This window comes from Cervus canadensis, chromosome 8, assembly GCF_019320065.1.
Source record: "Cervus canadensis isolate Bull #8, Minnesota chromosome 8, ASM1932006v1, whole genome shotgun sequence".
Lineage (NCBI taxonomy): Eukaryota > Metazoa > Chordata > Mammalia > Artiodactyla > Cervidae > Cervus > Cervus canadensis.
The window spans coordinates 82,997,639-83,022,727 of NC_057393.1; the positions used below are offsets into that span (position 1 = coordinate 82,997,639).

At 36.3% G+C, this 25,089-nt stretch overlaps 1 protein-coding gene and 1 non-coding gene across 2 annotated transcripts in view; both read right to left on the reverse strand.

Annotated features, from left to right (window-relative positions):
• RYR2 (ryanodine receptor 2) overlaps positions 1-25,089 on the reverse strand; it is a 595,071-nt gene that overhangs the window by 110,165 nt on the left and 459,817 nt on the right. The window contains exons 72-80 of the mRNA XM_043477303.1: positions 24,344-24,514; positions 23,174-23,233; positions 20,470-20,604; positions 17,253-17,288; positions 16,413-16,525; positions 14,070-14,166; positions 12,143-12,246; positions 10,443-10,494; positions 123-176 (exon numbers count right to left, since the gene is read on the reverse strand). Of these exons, the coding sequence (XP_043333238.1) occupies positions 123-176; positions 10,443-10,494; positions 12,143-12,246; positions 14,070-14,166; positions 16,413-16,525; positions 17,253-17,288; positions 20,470-20,604; positions 23,174-23,233; positions 24,344-24,514 (822 nt within the window). The remainder of the gene's footprint in view (positions 1-122; positions 177-10,442; positions 10,495-12,142; positions 12,247-14,069; positions 14,167-16,412; positions 16,526-17,252; positions 17,289-20,469; positions 20,605-23,173; positions 23,234-24,343; positions 24,515-25,089) is intronic.
• On the reverse strand, positions 8,676-8,761 carry LOC122446911. The gene has a single exon (XR_006271059.1). It is a non-coding gene; the product is annotated as a small nucleolar RNA SNORD62 (small nucleolar RNA).

A 25,089-nucleotide genomic window follows, 5' to 3' on the forward strand; every position in this document is an offset into this window, starting at 1 on the left:
TGCAGTTCCTTGACACAATAAGCTGCAATAAGCCATGAAGCAAGAAACATAAATGTCAGTTAGAAGCTATGAAACAATGTTTCAACATAGATAGAAGACAAATAGTGAAAGATCCATCTTACTTCAAAACTCTTCACTTCCTCTTCCCCATCGTCATCTTCCTCATCATGACAACTCTGATACATGTAAAAAAAAATTGAGAAAAAGGTCAACAGGATAATAATCTGCTGAGACAGAAAATATAAATGAATTAGCGCAGAATAATAAGTCACTTGTGCTAATTTATCAATATTATTTGAATATATTCATTATATGTAATAAACCTACATGATATGATCAATGAATTTGTGAACTAAAAGAAAATTATACTGTGCAAATACTAAATTACCAATTTTATATATATCATAGAGATATTTATGAGGTCTGTATCATACTGTACATACTACTTATTCATGCACTTTCCTTGTTGAAATCAAGTTACAAACCTTAAAGACAAGATCACTGTTTTCTCCTTTTTTATCCTTCCATCACAATGTGTTAATACAAACATATTTAATAGCTACAAATTAAAATTAAAAGAAAGCAGTGTCAAAAAAAAATTTTTTTTTCCTCTTTTATCCTTCCATCACAATGTGTTAATACAAACATATTTAATAGCTACAAATTAAAATTAAAAGAAAGCAGTGTCTATTAATTAAAGTGAATCTTGTAATCCTTTTTTTTATAAGTTAATTTTTTGTTATATTTGGTCTATAGGAGGAAAGTAAAATTCCAACTGCTATCAACATACTTCTTTTACATAAAAATTACAAAACTGACCATTGAATTATTTTATTTTTCCAGAAATAATAAAGGAGCTGTGCATGTATTCTTAATTAATTCCCACAGCTGAAAGTTCTGGTTACTAAGGAAGAAGAGCTGTGCGGTGGTTAGGAACATGGTCTGAGGATGCAGAGTGCCCAATTCAAATTTTGATGCTGACATTTAAGAGCTGTTTAGTCTAGGGCAAATTCCTTTACCTCTCTGAGTCTCTGTTTTCTCATATTTAAAGCGGAAATAATAAAAACAGTAATAAGCTTCCTAACAGGATCACATGACTTAACATATGGACAGAAGTTCCTAACATCATACAGGAGGCAGTGATCAAGACCATCCCCAAGAAAAAGAAATGCAAAAAGGCAAATAAGTTGTCTGAGGAGGGCTTACAAATAGCTATGAAAAGAAGAGAAATGAAAGGCAAAGTAAAAAAGGAAAGATATATCCATTTGAATGCAGAGTTCCAAAGAATAGCAGGGAGAGATAAGAAAGCTTTCCTCAGTGATCAGTGCAAAGAAATAGAGGAAAACAATAGAATGGGAAGGACTACAGATCTCTTCAAGAAAATTAGAGATACTATGGGAACTTTTCATGCAAAGATGGGCCCAATAAAGGACAGTGATGGTATGCACCTAACAGAAGCAGAAGATATTAAGAAGAGGTGGCAAGAATACACAGAAGAACTACACAAAAAAAGATCATCATGACCCAGATAATCATGATGGTGTGATCACTCACCTGGAGCCAGAAATCCTGGAATGTGAAGTCAAGTGGGCCTTATGAAGCATTACTATGAACAAAGCTAGTGGACGTGATGGAATTCCAGTTGAACTATTTCAAATCCTAAAAGGTGATGCTGTGAATATGCCAGCAAATTTGGAAAACTCAGCAGTGGCCACAGGACTGGAAAAGGTCACTTTTCATTCTAATCCCAAAGAAAGGCAATGCCAAAGAATGCTCAAACTACACAATTGCACTCATCTCACACGCTAGCAAAGTAATGCTCAAAATTCTCCAAACCAGGCTTCAAACAGTATGTGAACAGTGAACTTCCAGATGTTCAAGCTGGATTCAGAAAAGGCAGAGGAACCAGAGATCAAATTGTCAACATCTGTTGGATCATCAAAAAAGCAAAAGAGTTCCAGAAAAACATGTACCTCTGCTTTATTGACTATGCCAAAACCTTTGACTGTGTGGATCACAACAAACTTTGGAAAATTCTTCAAGAGATGGGAGTACCAGACCACCTGACTTGCCTCCTGAAAAACCTGTATGCAGGTCAGGAAGCAACAGTTAGAACTGGACATGGAACAACAGACTGGTTCCAAATAGGAAAAGGAGTATGTCAAGGCTGTATATTGTCACCCTGTTTATTTAACTTACATGCAGAGTACATCATGAGAAATGCTGGGCTGGATGAAGCACAAGCTGGAATCAAGACTGCCAGGAGAAACATCAGTAACTTCAGATATATAGATGACACCACCCTTATGGCAGAAAGCAAAGAAGAACTAAAGAGTCTCTTGAAGAAAGTGAAAGAGGAGCGTGAAAAAGTTGGCTTAAAGCTCAACACTTAGAAAACTAAGATCATGGCATCTGGTCCCATCACTTCATTGCAAACAGATGGAGAAACAGTGGAAATAGTGACAGACTTTCTTGTTTTGGGCTCCAAATTCACTGCAGATAGTGACTACAGTCATGAAATTAAAAGACGTTTGCTCCTTGGAAGAAAAGCTATGACCAACCTAGACAGCATATTAAAAAGCAGAGACATTTGCCAACAAAAATCTGTCTACTCAAAGCTATGGTTTTTCCAGGAGTCACATATGGATACGAGAGTTGGACTATAAAGAAAGCTGAGTGCCAAAGAATTGATGCTTTTGAACTGTGGTGTTGGAGAAGACTCTTGAGAGTCCCTTGGACTGCAAGGAGATCCAACCAGTCCATCCTAAAGGAGATCAGTCCTGGGTGTTCATTGGAAGGACTGATGCTGAAGGTGAAACTCCAATACTTTGGACACCTCATGTGAAGAACTGACTCATTTGAAAAGTCCCTGATGCTGGGAAAGGTTGAAGGTGGGAGGAGAAGGGGATGACAGAGGATGAGATAGTTAGATAGCATCACCGACTCAATGGACATGAGTCTGAGTGAACTCCGGGAGTTGGTGACGGACAGGGAGGCCTGGGGTGCTGCAGTCCATGGGGTCGTAAAGAGTCGGACACAACTGAGTGACTGAACTGAACTGAACAAATATGAACACTATTTAAGCAAATGAGAATATGAATACAAAATGTTTTTTAAGGATATAAAGTTGTACCTTCTCTCAAACATGTCATCTGCCATATATATTTTGTTACCTTCAGAAATACTGGGTCTGAACAAGGTTTGAGTTGGAGAATACATTTAGAGAAGTTGGCATTTACAGTAAAAGATGTGTTTGCTCTTATACACAGGATTTGGGACTCTTATCTGACAGGCATTTCAAAACAATCCTTTTTAAAGAGTATCTTAAACCATTTTTTTTTCTTAAGAAAATGTAGTGAGATTTGCTTCTAAAAAGGTTAAAGTTTGTAATCAAAAAAAAAAAAAATCTACTAAGCTTGAAATACTTGGAGAATTCAACAAAGAGTTCAACAAATCCATAAGCTAAACTTGTACTGATTGGCATGGGACATGCTGGGGCCATAAGAAAACTATCGCAGATGTCTAGCACTTTTTAATGTACTTAAGAGAAACTGCAAGATTTATAGGCATAGGAGATAAGTTTTTCAACAGCAAATTGCATCCACATAATATGATGATGCTAGATAAACAGTAGGTTCTATTAGATGGTCCTGAAATACAGGACTCAATTTTCTGGATCAAACTGATCATTTCTAGGGAAGGAAGAGTGATACTGTATGCCAGAAAGGAAAAAAAGTAAATAAAATCCATACATAATGGGGCGGAAGCATGACAGAAATTTGAAGAAAAAATTAGAACCAAAGTAGAGGCTACATCTTCAGACCATTCAGATATCTAGAGCAAAACTCAAAACTAGCAATGAGAATTCATAAGCATAAAGTTTACATGGGGTACTTCTCACCACCACCATCTGCTGGAAACTTCATTCTGCAAAACAAGTATATTTCATATCTTTTTCACTTGCCTTGCTGATTCTGTCACTCCTCAGAAGAGAGAGAATGCAAAAAGAAATTTTCAGGATGAATTTCAAACTGAAATCCATTTTGGATGGATTTGGATGAGGTAGAAGAGAGAAATTTCATAACAAAGTGACCCTTGCATTTTATAATTTTAACCAATGAAGAATGAAACACTGGGTATAACTTAATGTGTATCTTTCAGTAAATTATCTTGCTCTCTTCTTGTAAGAGCAAGAAGAGAAAAAATTTTCACTAGCCAGAAACTCAAAAGAGTGTTTACTTTATGATAGTATTATTCTAGATACTTCTACACAGTTAATCTTGCTTAAATTGCTAAAACCATTCCATTTGGACAGAACAGCTTCACACAGTTTAGAAGGGATGCTGGGATATAAACAGACATTCTGAGAATCAAGCATGAGTGATCACAATGAGGAGAAGGAAAGGGCACCAGCAAACCAACATGGATGAACCGGAAATTTTCTAAGATGTTCACAAGAAGAGATATACATGATAGAAGGAGGGTGTTGGGAAGATTAGAAAAAAAAAAAATTAACCCAAGGTTTAAAATAAAGTGTGGCTTGAAAAATACAAAGATTTAAAATGAATTTTAAACATACAGCCAAAGGAAGGAGAACAAGGAATACTAAGTATATGATTTAGCGCAGAAACTGTAGTAATAATAAGATAAAGTGCAGAATTACCCATCAGCTGTTTGCTTCAGACTTAACCACCAAAGAGAAGTGATTTTTAAATGTGAAAATTACCTACTCAAGAGAAATAAAAACCAAGACCCCAATGAAATGTCATACTACATCCACCTGGTTGACAAAAATTAGTAAACATAAAATATAAAATATTGGAGAAGATATGTATCACCAGAATCTCTCTTAAACGTAGCAAGGAGGAATGTAATTTGGGGCAGGAACTTTGGAAAACGGTTGGGCATCTTCTCAAATTTAACATTCATACATCCCATGACCCATGGCTTTTGGACGTGAATAAGAATAGGCATTTCAAGCCCTTTTTCACATCAGCAAAAATAGAGATTCAACACAAAAGGTTACAAACAAAAAGGTAAATGCATAGTCTATGGTGTAGTTGTACAAGGGAATGTAGGTCAAATATAAGTCAAATCAAATGATCTCCAGCACACACAAAAGTACAGATGTATCTTAGAAAACAACAGTGAAACTGTTAAGTACCGAAACTTTACATACAGCATCATGCCCTTTTAAAAAGTTAAAACAACTAAAATCTTAAAAAATACATAATTTATATGTGTTTGTATATGTATATATATAAACACATGTTTACATGTAATAGGGCTTCTCAGGCGGCTCAGGGATAAAGAATCTACTTGCCAGAGACACAGGAGACGTGGGTTCGATCCCCGGGTCGGGAAGATCCCCTGGAGGAGGAAATGACTACCCACTCCAGTATGCTTGCCTGGAGAATCCCATGGACAGAGCAGCCTGATGGGCTACAGCCCATGGGGTCTCAAAGAGTCGGACACAACTGAGTGACTGACAATGCACATATATATATAATATATATATTAAAAAAAAATTCATATAACTAATGAAAACTGTGTAAAGCTCCTCTGTTCATGAATTCTCCAGGCAAGAATACTGGAATGGGTCGTCATTTCCTTTCCAGGGAATCTTCCCAACCCAAGGATCAAACCTGGATCTCCCACATTGCAGGTAGATTCTTTACTGTCTGAGTCACCATGGAAGCCCCCAAAAGAAAGCAAGATTATCCTGAACAAGGGATACAAGATGATGATTTCCTCATACGGGGAGGCAGGGTATGGGTTAAAGAGAGAACCTCTTTAATTAAGGTAGGTAATTATCAAGGTCTTAGTTTTTCTTGTGAGTAGTGAGTTTAGGGGTAGTTACTACATTATTAGAAATTGCTAACTAACTACCTTCAATAAAAGTAGTCAATAATGGGCACTTCCCTGGTGTTCTAGTGTTTCCAATGTAGGGGGTGCGGGTTCAATCCGTATTCAGGGAACTAAGATCTCACATACCATGCAGTGCTGAGGGGTGGAGGGGGACAAAAAAAAAAGGAGTCAATAATGGGAGTGTATCATGGGTCCAGAGTTCTGATTAACCCAGTTCTGGGCTCCAATGATTAAAAAAAAAAACAATGAAAACTGAAATTTTATAAAAACCAATTACAATGTGAATGCTGCCTTCATAAAGTCCTACAATAATGAAGAAAGACAGGATGACATAGTCTTTTGAATAGAGTTCAAATGTCAAGACTCAAGTCAAAAATCATACATGAATGTAAAACGACCACTAATAAATTCTGAGAAACCATGAAGTCCAAGGGAAATTTCCAGACTCCTGGGATGCTGACTGCCAAAGTGAACAAAGGCAGCCTCGTGAAACTACTTACTAAAGAGTTTGATGTGACTTACCAAAACTAGCAACTTAGGGAAACACTGGGATAGTACACTTACTAAGTCTGTGGGTAACATAAATGCAAAGAGATATTTAACACTGGATGAAAAAACTGAACTTTAAAACTATTTTGGCCTTGGACAATGGTTCAACTCCAGTTAGAGAACTGATGATTTAACTAAAGCCTACATCAATTGTATGATAAACCTTAAAAGAAATTCATAAATGACCTGGAATTGAGATGAAAAGGCAGGCTCACAATGAGAAAAAATGCAACCTGGCTGTCAAAAAACTAGTGAGTTCTTACAATTTATTGTAAATGTACAGAATCCCAGGGCAGAATAAGCCAGGATAAAGTCCCACTGGGCACTACATAAGCGGCACACACCCTGATAACAGACTGACAGAAGAAGTGACGGAAGCGTGGCATTCCTGGGATACATTAAACAACAAACGGACGGAGATTAGTTACTTTTGATGGGAAAATCTTGACGAAGAGTGAGCATCAACAAATATTTGATCATTTCTCAAAAGAGATTAGATTTAACTGTCAGATGCAACCAGGACAAGTGTAGGGGCTGACTCTTCTCCCGTCACAAGGGGGAGTGCGAACTATCAGGAATCTCTTACTCTCAAAACAGGAGCTTTTCCCTTTTCAGACCACTTGCTCATTGCTTCTTCAACTAAAAGGAAAACAGTCCACGGACTACTTTACAATCTCCTTACTTATCAGCTCCCTCTTGTCTCATTTCCTTATTTGTCTTACTCAGAATCCAAGATCCAATGCCTCAGCCACTCTCATAATGACAGAAAAAAAGCCCTATGATCCTCTGTCCTTCAACAACAGTCTGGTAAATATTGCCATCCTTGATGAATCTAACTTCCTGCCTTCTCTGACTCTGCATTTGGTTCTGGGAACTGCTAGGGTAAAGCTACACAACCAGGAAGACTGGTACTGCCCAAATTCATAAGAACTGACATCAACCAGGCTTTCCACACTGTCTGGAGGTTCCATTTTAGTTTCTAGTCAATACTCAGTACCAATTTCCATAGAAGGAAATATCTTTCCTCTTTCATGTTTTAATCAAGTGTTTTTTTAAAAATTTATCTTGTTGAAGGATAGATGATTTACAATGTTGTATTAGTTTCTGGTGTATAGCAAAGTGATTCACTTATACATACGTGGCTTCCCAGGTGGCGCTAGTGGTAAAGAACTTGCCTGTCAATACAGGAGACATAAGAGACAAGGATTCAATCCCTTAGTGGGGAAGATCCCCTAGACAAGGGCATGGCAGCCCACTCCAGTATTCTTGCCTGGAGAATCCCACGGACAGAGGAGCCTGGCATGCTACAGTCCACAGGGCCGCAAAGAGCTGGACACGACTCAAGGGACTTAATACAACTATCCCAAACTCCTAATCCATCCTTCTCCCACCTTCCTGAAAACCACAAGTCTGTTTTCTGTGCCTGTGAGTCTGCTTCTGTTTTATAGACAAGTTCTCTGTGTCATGTTTTAGATTCCATATATAAGCAATATCATACAGTATTTGCCTTTCTCTTTCTGACTGATTTAGGATGATAATCTCTAGTTCTATCCATGTTGCTACAAATGACATTATTTCATTCTATGACTGCGTAGTATTCTATTGTATACACATACACACACACACACACACACATATATATATTGAATTCATCTTTTTTATCCATTAATCTGATGATGGACATTTAGATTGTTTTCTTTTTTTTTTTTATTTCTTGGGCAAAGGGCACAGTCAGGAGGACAGCATGCATGTCCGAGAGCAAGCCTGTGTCGCGCTTCAGGCTCTCATTCCAGAGGAGGAAGAAGGCCCTCCCCCAGCAGGACAGATTCTCGACAGACTGCAGCAGAAATGACCCTAATTTTACACTCTCAGGAGAGCGGGAGAAAGAACCACAGGCTGGCTGCGGGGGTCAAGAGGAAAGACAGAAAGGTCAGCGAGGCCCAGAGACCTCCTCCTAAGTAGTGACCCAGTGAGTCCCCCAAAGAGGGGAGCTGGAGAGCAAGGGTATCTTTGCGCCCCCTTTTGTGGCACAAAAAGGCAGGAGTCCTTTATGCTTTGCCTCCAAAGGTGACAGAAGACAACTGGGGTCTGGGGCTTAGGGTCCCTAGTGTCTTTGGATCCTCCTGAAGCCTGTTATGACAGGACGAGGCGGGAACCACCAGGCCCAAGGGAATGCTCCTAAGGCTGGAACGAGGTGTGAGAGAGCAAGGAGGTGGGTCAGGAGACCCTCAGGAGGGGGGCCAGGGCCACACGTGTCGTCTCTGGGTCACGTTCCTCTTCATCTCCCTGCTATTGAGTCCACAGTGGAGGGGCAGAAGGATCTACTGGAATCGCATCACTGAGACTAGATTGTTTTCATGTTTTATACACTATGGCTTTCAAAACATTAACTGGATATGAAATCTATTTAGAGATTCATGACCTCAGAGACCTTTTTATTTAAATAGAACAGAAAATATCAGACTATATACTGCTCATAATTTAAATATAATTTCATGGTGATTTTCTTTAAAGGTATTTGCTTTTATGTCTGTATAAATATACTGGTAAATGTATTACTGTGAGTGGGAAGCCGTGACTTTTCCTTTATGCTCTCTAACCTGCCTTGTCACCATGCTCAAAGCATGTCAACTGTTCAAAGCCTCATTTCACAAATTATTCCCTGTCTATTCTTCTTGATCCTTCCCACCAGAACAGAAGCATGCTAACATCTGCTTTTTAAAAAAGTAAAAAAAAAAAAAAAACAAAAAACAGGCAAACGAGCAAAAATAATCCCCCTTCAACCTTATAATTCCATCTAGATGTTTATTACCTTGTATCTTTCTCCTCCTTCTCAGTCTTCTCAATAAAGAGACTTACGCCACATCTACTCACATGGAAGTCTCTACTTCCCCACAGTACACACTTGGGCCATCAATGTTCCCCAACATTCTCTGCAATTATTCTCATCATGGTCACATGATGTCCATGGAATAAATCCTGGGGAATCTTCAATCCTTATGTTCAGTCCCTCAGCAGAGTAAGACCTTGTCCACACATTCCAACAGTTCCTATGTATGCTCACACTTAAGATTCTCTCCTATTTTTCTGGTGAGAAGTCCTTTTGTTCTAGCCATCTCTTGAGCATTCGCGTCTTTAAAGGCTTGGTCCTATGCTGACTGTTCTCATGCTTCCTTTTCTGCCTGAGCAAGATTATCTACTACTTGGCTTCAGTTTCCTTCTAATGCTGACAAATAACAAAGCTATATTTATAAGCCTTCCATGAGATACAGAATGTCAGAAATGACTATCTTACCACACGCTGGACATCTCCGTTTAGATGTCTCACAGGCATCTTTAATGAACATGTTGAAAATTTAATTTGCCATCTTGCCTCTTCACTCTAGGCCTGCGTTGATTCTGGTGCTCCCCAACTTAGCATACGGTACTGCTGTCAACTCAGATGCCCAAGTCAGAAGCCTCAGAGAAACCTGACACCTCTTTTATACTCATCACTTCATTCATCTCCTTGCTCTAAGATTAAATGAAATAACCACCCAGTAAATACTTAGCTATTACTATTTTTGCATGGTCCACTCATCATTCAACAGTCAAGGACTTCCTTAAAACTCAGTGCTATGCAACCTACTCCATATACTTCTAATTGCTCCTCTACCATTAAACTTGTCAGCATCTTTTGGGTAATCATTTGTTCAAAGTTTGCCTTTCCTATCAGATGATAAACTCTAAGAGGACAGGATGTGTGTATTTCTCTCTCATTCACCATGTTATCTCCAGTATCTTGATGCCCAGTGAATATTTGTTGAATGAATGAATGTTTGGAAAATTAGTGAGATTCCCAAAAATAAAAATGTTAAATAACTGAAGAAACAATGATTATCTGTCAAAAAAGTTAGAACAGATATTCAAGAAACAAGTGAAAAGTTGAGATTAATGCCCATAAGTTTTCTAAAATTTAACAAGATTTTAATTGAGAAATACATAGAATTTTACATTTTACCATTAAAATCAAGACATTTATTTACCTTTGCCATAATATCTGCATAAGCCATATATAAAAAATCTTCCTCCAGTTTGCTATGAAAAACAAGAAAAAAACAACAGTTTTAAAGTATGTTACACGAAAAATTACCAACACCATATAAAATAACCTTCTTTCAACAAGTGTGTTTTTTTTTAAATGAAACAAACACAAAACTTAGAGCAATCATTCAAAAATATTGTAGAATCAGAAAGCAAAGATATTTGACTTCCTCAAGAGTGGCCCCATCTTACCTTACAGTCTAATATAATAAATATGTTTGTGTGTAAATAAACAATCTACTGATTTACACACAAATGTAGTAACATTAATATTTTCTTAAAAATACGAACATTGAAACAAGAAACTTTATGTGATGTCAGGGATTTTGACAGCAGAAGTGATATCTGACATTTGTTGGAAAGACTCCCCAAATTATTTTATGACTATATAGTGAAAAAATATTATTGTCATAAAGATTCTTAAAAATTAAGACAGGTTAAAATCTATTTATTATCTTCTTTTGAAAAAGCCTGAAAATCACTAATTCACTGAAGAAAGACTTCCATCAAAAAATTCCTGATGTTTGCAAAATTAACAGTTTTAAGCTTACAGCCATCAGAAAAGTCCACTTATGAGAAAGACCTCATTACCTGACAATGCCAGAGGGAGCTGCTCTATGCTTAGGGATGAGATGATTTGGTTAGTTAGGAAATAATAAAAGAGAGAGAGACAGTGAGAGAAAGATGGGTCACATTAGCTAAGAGGGAGAAATGTACATTATTATAACATGCACAGAGGTCAGATGAACTCATCAAGACTCATGTGAATAGGGACTGATAATTAAATTCTTTTCCTTCTTTGCCTGGGGCAAAGCTGGCTTTCTTTCCCAAGACAGGGAAGCTGATGAAGGCTTTGAAACCTCTGCAAGGTCTCATCTACAGAATGAATCTACGCCATGCCCCTGTAATGGGCAGGTGCTGGCACACTTTAATTATCAAGCCTATGAATGCATTTCTTATTCAATTCCATAGAGGTTTTGCCCTCCGTGGTTACAATGAATTCAGAAGAACAAAAACCAACAAAAATGGAGAAGGCCTTTAAAACAGATCTCAAAGAAACTTTGCATTAAGTGGATGGCTTACCCATCTTCTCAAGTTTCCTAACACTCACTGAACAATGGAGATAATCTATCCAGGAAATTTGGGGTCACCGGTGGTCTCCAACATTTTTGGTATTGAAATTCACTTTGGGCTCTTTTGTTTTAATTTCTAAAGGATATTTGTGATAAAGAGAAGATTATAAGAAGATTCAGAATCAACTCAACCAGCTAATTACAATGTTGATAAAAGAATTAGAGCTAGGTAAATATTAATGTTTGATAGGTAAATATTAAAGTCTGAAGTTGAACAAGTGGGTTCATACATGTATACCAGACTGGTCCTGTGAAGTGAAGTGAAATGAAAGTTGTTCAGTCTTGTCCAACTCTTTGCAATACCAAGGACTGTAGTCCATGGAATTCTCTAGGCCAGAATACTGGAGTGGGTAGCCATTCCCTTCTCCAGGGGGGTCTTCTCAACTAACTTTGAACAATTTTCTCTCCTCTCAAGAAGAAGATGAAATTGAAACATGTGACGGACAGAATACTCAGACATGGGTTTCTGTTTGTTCCTCCTATGTCTCCTGTGAACTCCCCAACCATACCATTTCTCCGTTAAAGCTGTTCGACTAAACAGAAGGATCAGCTGATGAAGAGGATCAACCCTCTTAGCTCCTTCATCTTCTTCTGGAGGTTCTGCTCCAGGTTTCTATAAAAAAGTCAAATTCATAAAATTTCACATTAAGGTGAAATGTTCACTTCAAACCCAGGAGCACTATGAAGGCTTGGAATGGCAAATAAAAAGAAAGCCTTTTTCTTCCTATTGTGGTGCATGTGTGTGTCTATGTTATATGCATTGTACCTTCATGTCTGTATTACATTATCAATGCAAAAGTATACAGTTTTAAAGAAGAAAGTTGGGACTTCTATGGGAGTCCAGTAGCTAAGGCTCTGCACTCCCAATACAGGGCACACAGGTTTGATCCCTGGTTAGGGAACTGAGATCTCACATGCCACACAGTACAGCCAAATAAAATAAAAATAAAATAAATTTTTAATTTATTTATTTTCTTTTTTAAAAAATTTTTAATTTAAAAAGTTGTTTAATAATGGAACAAAAACACTGTGGGCAAGGATGATTTACATCATTTAAAAATTCTGAATACTATTCTTATGAGCAGCATCATAACTAACTGAAAAGTGAACTGCTACATGGATTTCAGCGGTGCTAGGGAGATCTCAAATACAAAAAAAATTGCAGTAAAACACTGTCACTCCATGTATAAAAATTCAGCGCACCTAGCAAGGCAAACTGTTTTATCACATGAAACATTTTTGTTGCCTACATAGACAGAGATAGGTAAAGAATGCTGAATGACTTAATGTTTGAGCCACTTACATGTTATTCTCACTTTTACTTTTAAAACTTAAAAAAGTAATTTCATTTATTGAACATTTACCATAAAGAAAATTACTAAGCATTTTTTTACTGACTTGAGAACGAATTAATCCTGTTTGTTGAATGACTAATGAATTTTGTATCTCCATCAGACTTACCCATTCAAACTGATATTCTTTCTATGTAAATGATGTTCTTTCTTAGATTTAAGGCTTAATGTTGCAGCTAGTATGGTAAATCTGCAGGGTTAAAATATTCTAATATTCTAAAGAAAAATGAAACTCACTTAAAATATATGGGATCACTGTACAGCAAAAACTAACACAACAGTGTAAATCAACTATACCCCAATAAAAATAATAACTAAATTAAATATATGGGAATAATCAGGATTAAGGTTTTATGAATGAGATTAGTTTGTCCATCGCATGCCCTGATTATTTGTGTGTTTTTTCAAAGAAACTTTTTAGACAAAAATTTTAACTTTGGAATTATGAAGCCTCTCAGTCTACAAAACTCAACAGAACTATATGCTTGTAAACTTTCCTGAGAAGATGGTTCTTGATCAAATTTTTAAATAGGTCCACAGCTTATAAAAAATTGAGACAATGGCTCCCTTGAGTGAAGCATTCTCAGTAACACAAGCCTCCTTATCAGCATGGTTGGGTGAAAAATTCTACTTCTCCATTTATGCTGTATCTACTGTGACTTCCTGCTCTTCCTATATCCAATCTATCATTCTCTGCCCTGTATATGTTTAACAACCGGTCACTTTTCATTGGCTTTTGTTAAGCTTCAATTTATTTTTGGTGAATCATTCTTTATGGTTCAGCTTTGATAGTTCTATCCTGGTTCTGAGGTGTTTGAAGTTGCTTTGAGGAATAATTTAAAAGAACAATAGAGTCAAAATTTAGTTAAATTTTGAATTACTGGATGTTGATGAGATCTCTTTGAAATAAGAAGAGCGAATTTTCCCTAAATATTACATGCAGTAATAATCCAGAATAAAGTTTCCTAAACTCCATAGGCTGCAATAATGTTTCCTCTTCAATGTTATAAGATAAATGGCTCACACAAATGTTATTCCACCAAGCCCAGACCTTCTTTCCTCTTCTAACCCAGTAAAAACATACCGCTAAATCTTCTATCAATTTATCTTCAAAGTAATGTTCTTCTGTCTCAATCCAAGACTTTTCATATCCCTGAAGAAAGAGATTGACAGCCCGATGCCTAAAAGGTAAGCACAATTTCAAAGAGCCTTTTTAAAAAATAAGTTGAAAAAGCATTCAGTAGCACTTAATTACTGGATTATCTGTGCACTAAAAGAATAAATAAAAATAAACTTTCCAATCTTGACTGGAGAGGCAAGACATTGCAGTAGATAGAGAAAGCTTTCTCAGATCACACACTGACCTGGATTCAGTTATTTCTAAGTTTTGTAACATTGGTCAAGTTATCCAACTTTGTCAACTTTCCTTCTCTCATTTATAAAACTAGGATAACCCCATCTATGCTTCAGTTTTGTGAGACTCAAACAGATAAAGAACATAAAACACGTTGGATATGCTCATTACATGGTAGCTCTTATGACATAAAGTGGCTCTGGATAAACAGTTGTGAGCATCAAGAAAGGAATTATTCAGTCTTCCTGCTAACATCAGATATAGCCTCTGAGGATTACAAAACTAAACGTATTAAGGGAACTTCATGGGAGTATATATCCAAAGATTAAATCCTAAAATACTGATGAAAATAGTTGCCTATGAATTAAGACTAGTAAAGACTAAAAGAATAAGTAAACTCATCTTGAAATTGATGCGATATATGGCTAAGGTTCCCCTAAGAAAGTCACATCAATAAGGGAACGTAAGAACATACCAGATGTGTTAAAATGAGATGGTGCCATTGTAGAGTGGAATGCTACAACATTAACAGTATCAAAGGTAGACTAAAGGATCGTGAGACATAAAGTTAGATAGGTTTATGAAGGGCCTTGAAATCCAGGGAGAAGAACTGACCAGGCACCTGGAATGGCCAGGACGCACCATCAATTCTTCTACAAGAGAGAAGCTCAACTCTACTGATAGATCAGAAACCCCTGGGGAGCTTTTACACAGTACACATGCTAAGCCCTCAGATATTCTGATTCAACAGGCTTGGATATTCCTCAAGTGAATCTGAGTGTATTTCCTAAAAGTACCAGGTCTGAGAACCAGTGGAATAAGGAATACAATTTTGAATATGTTATATCAGAGAAAGTGGAATAGCAGACTCTGTTGTATTGTAGAAACTAACTTGTAATCTGCTATTTGATGGAACTGGATGTTGAGTCAATAAAGTGAGTTGAAGAGGTACCATGACGGGTAATATATTTGCATTATTCCCTTAAGTTAGTTCCCTATCAATTCTTTTTCCCAAAGATGAAATAATCACAAAAGTAACCAACAATGATTAACATTGTGTCATGTTCAGTTCTAAGCATTCTGTCTACCTCGACCCATTAAATAACCTAAACAACTTATGAGGCAAAACTTATGGTACAGTTGAGAAAACTACAACAAAGTCAGAAAAGAACCTTGTCCAAAATCATGCACTAATAAGCTGTGAGGTCAGGATTCAAATCAAGGCAGTCTGACCCCAGAGACTGGCTCCTGATTACTCTGAAAGTGAAAGTCGTTTGATTGTGTCCAGCTCTTTGCAACCCCATGGACTAGACAGTCCATGGAATTCTCCAGGCCAGAATATTGGAGTGGGTAGCCTTTCCCTTCTCCAGGGGATCTTCTCAACCCAGGGATGGAACCCAGGACTCCCGCATTGCAGGTGGATTCTTTACCAGCTGAGCCACAAGTGAAGCCCAGGAATACTGGAGTGGGTAGCCTATGCCTTCTCCAGAGGAACTTCCCAACCCAGGAATTGAACCAGGGTCTCCTGCATTGCAGGCAGCTTCTTCATCAACTGAGCTATTAAGGAAGCTATTTCTCTATCCTGCCTCAAATATGTGAGCAGATCCTCCTAAGTATTTAAAAGTAACAGATAACAGACTTATAGTTACCAAAGGGGATAGGGCGGGGAGGGATAAGTTAGGAGTCTGAAGTTAACATATATATGCTATTATATAGAAAACAGATAACCAGCAGGACCTACTGTATAGCACAGTATCTATCTACTCAATGCTCTCATAACCTATACAGGAAAAAAATCTGAAAAAGAAAAGATAAATGTATAAATCACTTCACTGTACATCTAAAGCACTATACTTCAATAAAAAAAATAAAATCTATTCAATAATGACATTACAGGCCAATGAGAACAACCAACAAGGAAAAATGAAGTTAAGTATTACACAGAAGAGGCAATAAATCTCCTTCATCCTTCTCTTGGACTACTATATCCATGTTAAGGTATATGCTAGCCTTCTATCACTTCTTAGAGGAAGAGTAACTTTAATCTATTACCAACATTAAAGAAATCCTGACCTCGGCAGATTATATAAAGGAGCCATTCGGAAGCAAGCAACCACAGCACGTTTCCTCTGCTTAGAGAGCAGTTTGTGCCACACGGCCTTTTTGGATCTCTGAGGATGCTCAACCTGAGGTAGAAAGACAGAGACATACATATTTAACCCCCCAAACATCTTTAGGATCATAGTATTAAACAGCTGTACCTTTTAGCTAAAAACTTGTAGATTTTCAATTTTCCAAAAGTATCTTACAATTATTATGAAAATATCTTCAAGTCACCCTATGCTACATTTGAAATAGTTTAAGATGTTATGTATTTTCCTTAGAAAAAACATCATATTTTCCCAACAATGTGTACTTAAGAAGCTGTATCATTTTTAAAAACCAAAGAAATAGGAAACCATCCTATATGAAATAATTTTGCATCTTTTTAAAAATTCAGTCATAAGTAAAGAAAAATTAACCTATCCTTGCTTATGCATTTTCACTAATTTTATCCTAAGACCTACAACAGTAAATATAAATAGAGGCAGTTAAAGAAAATTCTAATGAAGTCTACTGTTTCTTAATATATTTATAGGATGGAGAGAAAATGACAAGTCTTTGTGAACACATTAGTAGGAGTGAGTAAAAGAATTTAATTTTGCAAAAATGTTAAACTATGTAATTATTTTGTTAGATAGGGACAAATGAGAATTCATAAGTTGCAGTAAATGATGCAAGCAAGCTATGTGTTTAGCTAATGGCATTTGGAATTTCAAGGAAGAGATTAATCATAAGTATTAGAGAGAAAAAATCCCAACATGGAATTCTACATTCATTAGTAATTTCTAGGCAATTGAACACTGTACTTCCCAGATTGTAATATCTCCGGCGCATACATGTAGATTTCTGGAAGAAATAAAAATGTTATGTTAGCTAAAAAAAAAAGTAAAACTAAAGGTATTATCCTTTGCAGTAAAAAGACAAATTATGAATGTAATAATACTGCCTGAAGGAAACATTTAGAATGTTTGGATTACAGTGGTTTGGAAATTTTAGCAAAGCAATTTGTGCAATTTGAAAGTACTTATTTCTGTGATCCTCTTTCTTCTATAAGATCAAGAAACACTTTCTGATAATTATCCAGTTAGTTCAGTTTTTCTCTCGGTCATGTTAAGCAAAACAAAACATTGTTGAGACAGTGTAGGTGAAAACAGAATCAAGGATAATGCTATTCACCGAGAACAAAGCATTCTGATCAACATGGGTAACACTCAACAAACATAATTAAGTACCTAAGCACCGATGAACATGTTGGAAAAGGTCTCTGCTGTCATGAAGGCTGCCATTTGGCAGAGCATTTTATTACCCAAAGGAAAGACCTTAAATAGTGAATTTTCCTATAAATGAAGTAATTAGACGTTGGTAAGATCTGTGATCCAAAAGTGGACATCAAGATGTGTCTTGCAACTGTTTGAATGGCTGGCTGTGCTGATGTGTTAGCTTGCCTGGTGTTTGAGTATTAGAAAATCCCAAGAAGACAGCTCACTCTTCTGAGAAAGATGACCAGATGTACAGTATAAAAAGTCACTTGCATAGGTCACTGACATTTGAGATAAATTAAGTCTTTCCTGTGCATCCACCACTTTTGCAAGTGAAAATATTGTTTAGCAAGTGAAAATATTCTTAGCAAACTATTCGATGACTCACAAATTAACATAAGAATAGAGAGATTACAGGAATGAATTCTGCACACAGATATTCCCCACTCTTTTCTGTTTTTTGATAATTCATGAGTTCTTTTACTCATATTCTTAACATTTTGAAGAATACTTGGCCATTAAAATCTGACCTGCTTACCTTTTCCTAGATATTCACACATCTTAAAGATTCACACAGGGATCACCCTCATCACAGCTAGAGTAAGTCTGGGTTCCTTTTACTCTCTCTTCAGTACGTTCTGTATGATAGCACATCTAAATCATTACATAGTTATCTACGTGGCTGTACCCTCTATTAGGGCTCCAGTCACTTGAGCTGAGTGACAGATTTCAACCCCTAGGACCCGCAGAGTACAATGCTGTCATATGGCAGTACACACAATAAATATTCATGGGATAAATAGTTGCTCAGTAAAATGAATCTCATTACTGTGCAAATGATATCATTCATCATGTCACATGTATTTATGAATATATAACATATGACTATAATGAAACATAGTTAGAGTTCAATAAACTTCTTTTAAGTATCTAAAAGTCATTCAAGAAACTTAGATATGTATAAGAAAATCAGGAAGAATTAAAAACTCATGATACAGTAATGCCATTTAATTGGTGACGCTAGTGGTAAAGAACCTGCCTGCCAATGCAGGAGAGGTAAGAGATGCAGGTTCGATCCCTGGGTCAGGAAGATCCCCTGGCGAAGGGAATGGCTACCCACTCCAGTATTCTTGCCTGGAGAATCACAAGGACAGAGAAGCCTGGGAGGCTACAGTCCATAGGGTCACAAAGAGTCAGACACAACTGAAGCGACTTAGCATGCACAAGCATATGTAGCACAATCGTCTTTAATATGTATATCATTTCAGATATACAATTCTATGACTTTCTTTTAACTTTTCTATTTTAAAAAAGTTTTGGTCAAGCTGTGTGGCATGTGGGATCCTGGTTCCCCAACCAGGAATAGAACCTGTGCCCCCTCAAATGGAAGCACAGTGTCTCAACCACTGGACCACCAGGGAATCCTCTACGCCCTTACATATCACTTAACATTTCATTACCTCAAATCCTGTCATCTGCTGATATATGATTATTTATATTTATTTAATATTTCATGACAACATTTAGGGAAACATCAAGTTGCCTAAATAATATTTTATTATCATATTATAGTATTAATATTACAGTGTTACACAATGTGGATACATATTGATAGTCATACGGCATAAGAGTATCCTAGCTTAATTTCATCAGGTATAGTGATAAATTGCATGGCTTTCGAGAAGTTATTTGCATTTTAGTAAACAAGAAGGCAGCAGCAAACAAGAAGGAAATTAACAGATACTGCATTAGATGATATCCTTAGTTATTCAACTGGCTAGGGCAGAGATAGGAGATCATGAGATAAAATAGAAATCAAAGAAATATATTTATTATTGCTATTCTAGTGTGTTCTACAAAACATTTAAATAACAATATCCTGAGATGATACAGGGCATTTTATTATTTTATGTTTAATGTAAAATAACTGCCCCTCCATGTCGGGCAGGTATTTTCATGGAGACCCAGAGACAGCACACTTTTGAGTTTACATTGAGCACCTTCAGTCTGGTGTTAGTTGGCTGAATGGGTCTCATGAGGAACAGAGAAAGTCTCTGTGTTGCAGATATTTTACATAAGCTAGGAGATTCCTTATACAAAAACATAATCCACCAGTTGATAACATTTCAGATATTATTGGTTTGGGAATTCTTGAGTGAAGGTAATAAATAAGAAAATAAGACACACACAGTAAGCTTTGTAGTTTAAAATAGAAAACCACAGAAAAATGATATAAAACATTATTCTCACATGGTTTTAATATCAATGCATTGCTCTTCTCTAAATGGAATGTATTGCTGATCCTGAGAAAAATCAGCTCAAAAATATTAAAATGAAGGGTTAAACAAGTGACCTTGAATTCAAATACGAGACCAGGGAAAGACAGTATCTCAAACATGTTGCTATGAGCAGTAATGAAAAATACAGGTATAAAACATTTGAAGTCAAGTGTAACTCCTGAAATTTTTGTTAGAATGGTTTAAAATTAAGTATATAATCCTAATTATCTGTTTAATTTTAGAAATATTTTGGAAAAGACAATAAAACAGAGGCCTTGATCTCCCTCAATACATTATCTATCAATAGTTACAAAAATTATAACCTTGGAAATAATGTTGATTAGATACTAAGCAATCCTGAGGCACAGATTATTTTTAATGAACATACTGAACACATATGCTTTTTGGTTCACAAGTTAGCACACATCCTTTAAGAAAACATTCTTACAGGGTTAATCCAAATGTGACTGAATCAACACAAAAGCTAACCTGTTCAAGATGAAAAAGCACATTTGCTATATCCAAGACCCTTTCCACTGTCTTCTCAGGATCTGAAGTGTCTTCGGTCCTGTTGGGTAAGTCTTTGTAAAGAGCCATTTGCCATCTAATAGCAGGATCCTCCAACTGCAGAAAAAAGAAAACCGTTCAAAAAATACAGAGGAAAGAGAGGAACATCCACTTCTGAAGAGTCAATCTATAGCTACGTATCCAGCACAGCACAGGGTGAAAACATGATGCAGAGATCAAGACAGAAGTACCTTGCACTCATGAAACATCATCTGGTGAGAGAGACAGACATCAAATAAATGTTTACAATTGTACAGGGCTACTAGGAAGAAACAAAAGGTACCTTGGGGACTTAACCTAATCTGTTGTGGTTGGGAAGATTTCTCTAACAAGTGAAGTTTGAGCTAGGATTTAAGGATGAACTGGAGATCATCAGGGAAAGAAGACAGGCAAAAGCTATTTTTATTTTTTTCTTTTCCTTTCACTCGAATCAGTGAAAGATTTACATATTTACTTTAGAGGCAATGATATAGGATCACATTTAATGTGATCAAATAAATATAAAAGTCCTATAAATAAAAGGACTCAACAACGGAGCCCAGACTCACTGAAACTAAGATACCAATGAATATAAATCAATGAAGGCATATCGAATCATATTCTGATAAAGTAATCTATAGACTCTACTTTTTAATACTGTCAATTTTCTTGAGTTAAAGATATAACGGAATTCTGAAGGTTTTTAAAAAAGATTATTTTAAACTATAGAAACTGACAAATATAAGCATCTTTCCAGGGATAGATCACTTCAAAGAAATAATTTAGAATAACTATGTCATTAAAAACAGGCAAAGCAATACTTTTATATTTCTCCTCCCATTAAATATTTCCTTTCAACATGGGAGATGGAGAATAATGAAGCAGAATTAGATCAACAACATCCAAAGCTTTACAACTCCTAGCCAGAGAAAGCAGAGCCTGAATGTTTCAAAAAAATAACTTTTATCTAGTCGGAGGCAGAACTTTGTACACTGAATGACTTGTCAACACCTATTTGTCCTTTGATAAAACAAAATGCTTTTTCTTCATATACTTTTTTTCATCTTAGGACTACTGGACTTACAGATTTTATTCTTAAATATAAAATTACCCCCTCTTGTCCCCAGGATTACCAGTCCTACAATTTTAAGACAATGTGTTCAAGAAGGAGCTGAGAACAAAAGAACTCATTGTTTGTAAATCCATATATATGAGGGCCCAACCCTTAGTATAAAAATTCTATAATGAAATGTCACAAAGAATAAGTATTCATTATGTCATTACTTTCAGATTTTATTCATTGGGAGATGAAATACTGATTATACATGTTCATCCTTCTCAGCTCTTCTCTTTCTTGCTGATACCACAATATACAACATACATTGTCCAAAGTATTCCTATAAGTAACCTCTAGAATATAATGGAAGGATTTCCTCCTGCTTATCCAAGACATAACTTTTTATTTGCTGTTTCCTGAGAGTGGTATAAACACCTACTTAAGAGGTACTAAATACTTCCTGTCTCTATTTGGGACTATGGTTCTCAAAGCATGAGCCCAAATTCCCTAGAAATCTTGAGATCCTTTCAGTGACACATGATCTCCTCAAACATTCATGTATAAACTTGAAGTTCAGCTGGAGGCTTTATAAATATTTTGAATAATGTTCAAAATCTTTTTGCTTTTATCTGCAAAGACATCAAGCTTGTATGGGAATTAAATTCCTACTCTGTTAAAATTAAAATTAAATGAATGACAGAGTTCATAAACAAGTGCACATGAAATCTGCCGTAAATAATTTCTGTGCATTGCAAATATTGCAAAAGCACGTCACACCTTTATCACATTATATTCTGAAGTGTTAAAAAAATGAATATGGCTTGGATATTTGGAAAGAAACATTTTAATACCCAGAAAGGGATACATTATACTATAATCAATACTTTTTGACATTTGGACATTTTCATAATTTAAAAAATCCTCAGAAGGGACATCTGAATAGAAGCAAATAGTTGAGTCAAAATAACAAACTGCAAGACTTCTCATATTAAATAACTGGTCCAGTAAACAAATGAATAGTTAATCCACTACTATGAAAGCATTTCCAAATAATGGTAAATACTTTGACTACAAAAACTACTTAGAGCAAACATTTTACCCACAGTTAAAAACTACATGTTATAATGATTTCCATTCATGTTTCTCTTCTAAATGTACACTGGCTTTCCTATTACAGTAATTCTTACTATCTCCTATGTGCTAATGACTCTTAAATAAATATTTAATTTCTGAGAACTAGGTGTAAAACATCAAATTTTCATAGACAACAGTCTCTGTGTCACAAAAGTCCTCAAATTCAGCTGTATGAAGGAAATTCCCAACTTTTATTTCAACTGGCGCCATCCTTTTTTTTTTTTTTTTTTTACAAAGTTTGACAGTCTCTGGTGATCTACTTTAGAAATACGTCTTTTGTTATTTTGAGAGACATTAATTCAAAAGGATTTGCAAGCAGAATAATGAATGATTAAGATGATATATTTTCACTATTTTACTTGTTAAAGTAACATTTTTTGGAGTATTTCTTCTAAAGAGAGATTAACTATATAGTTTAAAGGTGCTAAGTGTCCTTTTGAATAATATTGGGCTTACCTTGCCTTGTAAGTGAACATTACTGCGGATTATATCTCGAACTTCATCCTCAGTGTCTTTCTGTCAAGAAATAAATGTTACCTAAAAGAAGTCTTATAATGCATCCATGGTCACAAGTCAATAGAAGTAACTCCAACTTCTTTTGAAATAGTCTATGTCTGAACAAACATCTTTATAGGATTTAATACATGCCATAAATCTGGGGGATTATTGCTCAGGTAATTCTTTGATACTGCTGGGACTTGAAACAAGACAACCGCCTAACTGAACTTCACTGAAAGTTCACTAGATTTAATGCAACTGAATTTCCAGGTCACAAGAAGTAGAACAGAGGCATATTCCCTTAGGTTCCAACATAGGGCGGTCTCCAGTAAGGTCTCTAAAATCTTAGGTCTCTAAAATCTCCATGAAGTCATTTTAGCCAATAACATCTACAAATATCCAGTAATCATGAGGAGCAAAGCCTGAGAAGCAAATATTAAACAACAGCCAATAGGCCTGCATCCTTGCAGCCCCCATGGCCACAACCTCCCCTCAACTTGCTCACAGGAGGGTCTCAAACTGTGGAGATACAGAGAGGCTCCTCAGTGTGGGAGGGAGAATATACCTTTTATTTTACATGTATATAACACAGCATGCCTATTTTCAAAAAACTGCATTCTCTATGTGTAGCCATAGAGGAAAATTGAAGGCCATCAAGAAATCTTGAGAACTTCAATCTTGATGCTCACAAAGGAGAAAAACTGATTTAAAAGTCAACATTGTATCCACCCACAATCAGCATAACACATTATGCATCTAACCTAACACATTATGCATTTATGAAAAAATACCCATCATAAATCTGCAGATACCTCTCATCACAAATTTGATATAGGAGTTTATATGAAATCCATTTCTTCCCCCACTACTAGTGACTTGCTGCCATCTTTCCATTTGGTGTGTGAATATACCCTTGAGGTTATTAACATAATTTAGAAATAAAAACAGCCTCCAAAAAAATATTAGGCCATCTCTGTATCTGAGTCCTAGGGACTATATAGAAAAACTGGTTAATAAAGCCTTCAATGAAAAGAAACATTGACACAGAAGAGTGAGACAAAGGAATCCAAACACTTGAGGTGCTGGAAGTCAAATGATCTTTCCCAATGGGAGGAACAGAAGCCTTACCAGACTAAAGCGATTTTTGGCCAGAGCAATGAGCTCCTGGTCCCCAGGGGCACAGATGTTCAACCCAATGGGTAGTAACCGCTTCAGAGCGGCCACAATAAGAGAGGTCTGCATGGAATATCGGTCCCCTTTGCGCTTCATTTTCTTCCTTTCCTGATCAGAAACAGCTGCCTATGGAACAAAGACAAACATTGGAATCTGCAACAATTTCTTGTCTCAGGATTCATGAGCCTTTTCTAACTGACTATGGTTTTCATCTTCCTCATTTTCTGCTGGTCCCTGTTTTTGAAAATCCTACTGAGGATACCTCTTCTCTTTCCTTTTCAGCATCTCTTGCTGATTTTAAGTCCTACTCTCAGATTCTCAAGTCACTATAATTCCCCAGTAGGCATTTCTATATAATTGTTTTTTAAAGAACAAAAAAGGGTTATTATTTTGTTGGTTTGTTTTTGTTTTTAGTCTGGCCACACCATGTGACTTGAAGAATATTAGTTCCCCGGCCAGAGATTCAACCTAAGCCCCCGCCAGTGGAAGCGTGGAGTCCTAACCACTGGACCAACAGGGAATTTCTTCTATATTATTTCAGAAGGAAACTGCACATTGTAATTTTAGAGAGGCATATAGATGTATGAAAAATTCATGGTACTTTCAGATACTGTATGTTATATAATTATCAATGCTTAAGAGGAAAAAAATGTAAGAATAAATGGTTTTTGCTTTGACAAATGCTTGCTTTGTCGCACACA